General features: G+C 33.6%; 1 protein-coding gene across 1 annotated transcript in view; it reads left to right on the top strand.

Annotated features, from left to right (window-relative positions):
• METTL7A (methyltransferase like 7A) overlaps window positions 1-7,453 on the top strand; it is a 49,720-nt gene that overhangs the window by 21,505 nt on the left and 20,762 nt on the right. The window contains exon 2 of the mRNA XM_037848367.1: window positions 587-686. Within this exon, the coding sequence (XP_037704295.1) occupies window positions 587-686 (100 nt within the window). The remainder of the gene's footprint in view (window positions 1-586; window positions 687-7,453) is intronic.

Below are 7,453 nucleotides of genomic sequence, written 5' to 3'. Positions count from 1 at the left end.
CTAGAATAGCATCTGGCACACAGTAGGTTCTAGGCAAATATCTGAATGAATTTATAAAGCCCTGTACATTCTGCAGAATTGGAGAGATCATTCTGCCATCACCTGTAAATCTGGAGATATTTTTGCCTCTGTTGGCACTGCTGCTATTCTTTAAAATGATAATTTGGAAAAAAAAAAAACAAAAAACAACTCTGGGTTCTTACTCTTTTTGGCACAAGTCCTGAGGTTCTCATTGATTTTAAATGCTAAGCAGTATAGCTCAGTCAAAGAGTCTGAATAACAGAACTATGATGTATCAATTTTACTCTGTATTCATGGAATTTGATTATCATTCCTTTTCTTTATACATATTTTTTCTTACACCCCCTCCTGCCATAAACAAAGTGGAATGAAATTCTGTGATGAATTCTGTGAATCCCATGAATGATTCTGTAATGAAAAGTGTGAAAGAAAGTTGACTTTTATTTCAGTCAAGCAGGCAGGCAGGTCAAACGAAGACAGAAGAACAGATAATCAATAGTATAATGGGAGAGGGTAAGCAGATTCTTTTTAATGATTCACAGCAACCACATTTATGTTATTAGAGAGAAAAATGTCTTCAGATAACCAGTGGTCAGCAGATCAGGATGAAAGCCAGTTATCCCGACTGATCAGGAAATCTAGAGACTCCCCTTTTGTCCCTGTGGGTAAGTACAAACTTGGACTGAATACTGGAAAACTGCTTGTAATTACACAGTAATGCCTTACCTACCCAGTATCTTTGAGGACTGAAATGCTTCACATAATTGAATTATTTTCAGGTTTTTGTAGCTAACCCTCTCCGAACATGAAAATAAGTTAAGTTTTCAGAACAGTTTCTAGTACAGGCAAGTTCTCAATAAATGTTACTGGCCATTACTACGAAGCATCATATTCTATTTTCTCCATTTCATTAGAGGTCTATCTAAAATAAACTATGAATTCCCAACCATTCTAAATGGAGTTGATTGAATGGACTTTAATTTTTCAATGACTCGAGATTAGTAGCAGCAGTTTATTATACTGTGATTCTGCTAGGGACTATTGAGATGTGTAGGTCCCCAACTAAATAAGACTAACCTTTAAAACTTCTTGTGTCTGCTGTTTATAGATTTTACTATTTCTTCCATTACTGTCAAGTGGAAAATTCTGCTTCCAATGTTTTCTGGCACCAGAAGCTAGATATCCAAGGAGCTGTGAGTTAATTCAGACTAAAGAAGCTCTGAGTGAAAGCCTGGGGCTACATGTACACTTGAGAACACTCTGAGGTGGTTATCTTGTCTGCTCATAGGCCCTTTTGGCTGGCTTCCTGGTGTGTTCCAGGTATGGAGGGCGATGGTTAAATAAACCCTAAACAAAAGAAGTGGTATTATAATTAGATCTTGAGTCTTAGCCTCTTTATCTTTCCACATAGTGTGTATTTACATTTTTAATAAATACTATACATATGTGGACTTTGAAAAAATTACACACAGAATCTAAGCACCTATATTATGTTTTAAAATCTGAGATTTCTCTTTTTTTTCCTCTGTATGCTGAAGTTGCCCTAAGCATTATTTTTTGTATACTGCAGCCATGCCTCTTCCTTCTGTTCAGTTTGTCTGGAAACCATTAAAAATAACTTACTTAAATCAGACTGACATAAGTTTGTGACTATATTAATGCTATAAAACCTTTGAAATGGGTTTAATTCATGTTTCCATAGTCAATGCTAAGCTAGTAACTTAAGTGTCATTCACATATCAAGAAGAATAAAATTTTGCTTTACAGTAATAAGTGTGTAGAAATTTCATTTAATTTAAGACTTGAAATGGCACTCACTGGAAATGGAAGCAAATAATTTAATAGTGCTTTATTCATCTTCTTTAGCATTTTTAACTAGAACAGTTCATTATAATGAACAGATCACTATAATCAATTAATCACTGTGCCTGTTGTATGCTAAATTATTTTTTCCAGAGACCTTTAAAGTGATTAAAGTCGAAAGATAAAAGTGTTTCCAGCTAAATTCAATGATACACAAATGACAGAGACACTATATGAAAAACAGCAAAGATTCTGACTAGTCTCTAAAAGAAACAAAACCAATTTAGGTAAGAACAGAGCCTTGTATTTTATCAAGGGAAGAGAGCCAGGTTTTTTGCTGAAAAGTAAATAATGATAAGATTTGGAAATACATCACTGAATAGTTTTGTTGAGTTCTTGTTATTTTAACAATATCTGCTACAGGGTGGAGTGTACGATGTAGATAATACACAAACATTTTTGTTTATTTTAAACAACCTCCATCATTATAACTATAATTGGTTCTCATTGTTTAAAATTGTCTTATGATCACTGCTACTGTCTGTGCATGCATTATATGTATTCAAAATCTGTGTTGACAGATTATTTGGTTCAAGCTTTTTTCACATAACATTTCTTATGCACAATTCTGTGTATTAGTACTTTAAATACTTATAATTTGTTAGTAGCAATGGCAGTTTTTCCTCTGTTCTAGTCATTTAGCTTGTTTGGTTTCCCCCATACCCAGTATCCCTACGAACATTTTTGTGTCAATTTCTTGACTCTTCTTTTGGTTATTCCTTTTGGTTATTTCCTTGGAGTCTGTTTCAAGATTCCTTAAGGTATGTTCCCAAAAGTATTTCTGGGGCAGGAAATCTGTTCAGTTTAATACCACTTATAAAAATTTCCAGAGTTCTTTCCAAAAAGATTTGCCCAAACTTTCAAAGTTTTCAGCATTATATGTTTTTTCCCATGTGCCTACCATCATTGCTTCCTTTATTATTTGTTTTCCGCAGTTTTCATATGTTTGTAGTGCATGATTCATTCTGATTATTTACTCGGATTCTGGTTTCCACTTATTAAATGGATCTTGAAAGAATAAAGAAAGAAAACAGGTGCCAACAAAGAATTCTGTATCTGGTGAGACTTTCTTTCAAAAACAAGGGAGAGATTAAGACATTCCCAGATAAACAAAAGTGAGGGAGACCACCCCTACAAACAGTACTAAAAGGAGTTCTTCAGACAGAAAGGATCAAAGTGGCATAAAGAAATAAAGACCTCTGGTAAAGGTAACCATATGGGTACCATAAATGCCAGTAATATTGTATTGTATTTTTTGGTATGTAACTCCACTTTACTTCTTACAGGTTCCAAAATGCAAAGGCATAAAAGTTAATGATAAATATATGGTTTGGGATGCATAATGTAAAGAGATGTAATCTGTACCAAGTACAACAAAAAAGTACAGAAGGGTCTAAGAACACTGTATGTGTATGCTACTGAAGTAAGTTGGTATCAAATAAGACAAGATTGTTATAAATTTTGGATGTTAAATTTTAGTCCCATGGTAACCACATAGAAAATATATGAAAGACAGATATGGGAAGAAATGAGAAGGGACTCAAAATGGTACAATACAAAAAATCAAATATGAAAGTAGGCATTAATGGAAGAACTGAAGGACAAAAAAGAGATGACTTACAACACTTAATTAGCAAAGTAGCAGAATAAAGTCCTTTATTATCAGTACTTACTTTAAATGTAAATGGATTACAATCTCCATTCAAAAGGTAGAGGTTGGCAGAATGGATAAAAAAGCATGACCTAACTTTATGCTGCTTAAAAGAGACTCACTTTATATTCAAAGACTAAAGTACATTGAAAGTGAAAGGATAGGGAAAAAAAAATGTACCGTGCACACAGTAACCAAAGCTGGGATAGCTTTAGTGATATCCTATAAAATAGACTTAAAGTAAAAAATTGTTATGAGGGACAAAGAAGGTCACTATATACTGATAAAGAGGTTACTTCAAGAAGAAGACATAAGAATTATAAATATATATGTACCTAATGGCAGAACCCCAAAATATATAAAGCAAATATTGACAGATTTGAAGACAGAAATACATGGATCAACATTAATAGTCAGTGACTTCAACATACCACTTTCAATAATAGAACATCTAGACAGAAGATCAACAAGGAAATGAAAACTTGAATGATATTGTAAACCAACTAGACCTAAAAGACATATATAGAATACTTTGCCCAACAGCAGCAGAATACAAATTATTCTCTAATGCACATGGATCAATCTCCAGGATAGACCATATGTTAGGTAACCAAACAAGTCTCAAAAAATTTAAAACTATTGAAACAATACAGTGATCTTCTCCAACCATAATGAAATGAAGCTAGAAATCAATAACAGAGGGAGAATGAGAAAATTCACCAATATGTGGAAATTAAACAACACACTCTTATTCAATGGGTCAAAGAAGAAATCACAAGGGAAATTAGGAATTATTTTGAGGCAAATGAAAATGAAAACACAACATATAAAACTTATGGGATGCAGCAAAGGCAGTCCTGAGAGAGAAATTTATAGCTCTAAATGCTTCATTTAAAAAGAAGAAAGATCTCAAATTAGAGATCTAACCTCACAACTTGGAAGATCCAGAAAAAGAAGAGCAAACTAAATTCAAAGCAAGCAAAAGGAAGGAAATAACAAAGATTAGAGCAGAGATAATTAAAGTAGAGAATAAAAAAAAACAACTGAGAGAATCAATGAAACCAAAAGGTGGTTCTTTGAAAAAATCACTAAAACCAACAAATCTTTAGCTAGACTGGTGAAATAAAAAAGAGGACACAAATAACTAAAATCAGAAATGAAATTGGGGACATTACTGCCAACCCCACAGAAATAAAAAGGATAAAAAGATTATAAGCAGATACTATGAACAATGGCACACCAATAAATTAGATAACTTAGATGAAATGGACAAATTCCTAGAAACAAACAAATTGCCTACACTGCCTCAAAAAGAAATAGAGGATCTCAACATACCAATAACAAGTAAAGCAATCGAATCAGTAATCAAAAACCTCCCGACAAAGAAAAGCCCAGAACCAGATGGCTTCACTGGTGAATTTTACCTGACATGCAAAGAATAAATAATACCAATCCTGCTCAAACCCCTCCAAAAAACTGAAGAGCAGGGAACACTCCCTAACTCATCCAATGAGCCAATATCATCCTAATACTAAAACCAGATAAAGATACCACAAGCTAATAAAATTATAGACCAGTATCCCTTATGAATAGAGATGCAAAAATCCTCAGCAAAAGACTAGCAAACTGAATTCAACAGCACATTAAAAAACTTACATACTGTCCTCAACTGTGATTTATCCCAGATATGCAAGGGTGGTTCAACATAAGATCAATTAATGTAATACACCATATTAAAAGAACAAAGCAGGAAAACACCACATGATCATCTCAACTGATACAGAAAAGGCATTTGACAAAGTTCAGCACCCCTTCTTGATAAAAACACTTAGAAAACTAAGAATAGAAGCAAACTTCCTCAACATGATAAAGGGCATATATGAAAAACCCACAGTTAACATCATACTCAATAAATGGTGAAAGACTTAAAGTTTTCCCTCTATCATCAGGAATAAAACAAGGATGCCCACTGTTACCCCTGTTATTCAACATTGCACTGGAAGTTCTAGCCAGAGCAATTAGGCAAGATAAATAAAAGACATCTAAATTGAAAAGGGAGAAGTAAAACTTTCCCTCTTTGCAGATGACACGATCCTATATGTAACACATACTGAAAAGATTCCACAAAAAATGCTACTAGAGGTAATAAACGAATTCAGCAAAGTGGTAGGGTACAAGATCAATATGCAAAAATCAGTACTATTCCTATACACTAGTAATGAACAATTTGAAGAGGAAATAAGAAAAAATTCCATTTACAATAGCAATGAATAGAATCAAATATCTAGGAATACATTTAACCAAGGATGTAAAGGACTTATATACAGAAAACTATAAAGTATTGCTAAAAGAAATCAAAGAAAGCCTAAGTAAATGAGGATATAAAGTATTCATGAATCAGAAAACTAAATATTATTAAGATGTGAATTCTACCCAAAGCAATTTACAGATTCAATGCAATCCTAATAAAAATTCCAATAACTTTCTTTGCAGAAATGGAAAAGCCAATCATCAAATCTTATATGGGTGGGTAAGGGGCCCTGAATAACCAAAGCCACGTTGAAAAAGAAAAATGAAGTTGGAAGACTCACACTTCCCAATCTTAAAACTTATTACAAAGCTACCATAATCAAAACATCATGGTAAAGGCACAGAGCCATGTAGACCAATGGAACTGAACTAAGAGTTCAGAAATAGGCCCTCATATCTTTGGCCAACTGATTTTTGACAAGAGTGCCAAGTCCATTCAATTGGGAAGAATAGTCTCTTTAACAAACTGAATAATCATATGCAAAAGAATGAAGGTAGACCCCCTACCTCACACCATATACAAAAATCAAAATCGATCAAAGACCAAAATATAAGTACTAGGACTATAAAATTCCTGGAAGAAAACATAAGGAAGCATCTTCAGGACCTTGTGTTAGGCAATGGTTTCTTATAACAACAGAAAAATGGATAAATGGGACTTGAATCAAAATTAAAAACTTTTGTGCATCAAAGGATTTCATTATGAAATTAAAAAGACAACCTACAGAGCGGAGAAAATATTTGGAAACCATATATCTAATACATGATTTAATATCCAGAAAATATAAAGAAATCTTACAACCCAACGACAAAAAAGACAAACAACCCAATTTTTAAATGAGCAAAGGACTGGAATAGACATTTCTCCAAAGAAGATATACAATGGCCAAAAGGTACATGAAAAGTTGCTCAACATCATTAGCCATAAGTAAATGCATGTCAGAACCACAATGAGATAGATACTTGAAATGGTCAAATTTCACCCACTAGAATGGTCACTATTTTTAAAATGAAAAATAACAAGGTTGGAGAAGATGTGAAGGAGAAGGAACACTTTGTCATCATAGTGGGGATGTAAAATGGTCAGCCACTGTGAAAAACAGTTTGGTGGTTCCTCAGATAGTTAGGTATAGAATTAACATATGACCCAGCAATCCCACCTTCAGGTATATGCCCCAAAGAACTGAAAGCAGGGCATGAACATATATCTACACCAATGTTCCTAGCAGCACTAACACAGCCAAAAGATGGAAGCAACCCAGGTTGTGGTATTTACATACAATGGAATATTATTGAACTGTGAAAAGGAATGAGGTTCTGATACATGAGAAAACTTGGATGAACCTTGAAGACATGTTGAGTGAAATAAGCCAGACACAAAAGGACAAATATTGTATGATTTCACTGATATGAAATAATTAGAATAAGGAAATTCATAGAATCAGAAACTAGAATATGGGTTACCAGGGGCCGGGATGGGGTTAGGGAATAGGGAATTAATGCTTAATTGGTATAAAATTTTGTTTGGGTGATAGAAAGGTTTTGATAATGGATGGTGGTGATAGTAGCATAACATTCTGAAAGTAACACCACTGAATAAATATTTGA

Source organism: Choloepus didactylus, chromosome 8, assembly GCF_015220235.1.
Source record: "Choloepus didactylus isolate mChoDid1 chromosome 8, mChoDid1.pri, whole genome shotgun sequence".
Taxonomy (NCBI): domain Eukaryota; kingdom Metazoa; phylum Chordata; class Mammalia; order Pilosa; family Megalonychidae; genus Choloepus; species Choloepus didactylus.
The sequence above is the reverse complement of the archived record's forward strand: the minus strand, read 5'-3'. Positions and strand labels throughout refer to the sequence as shown.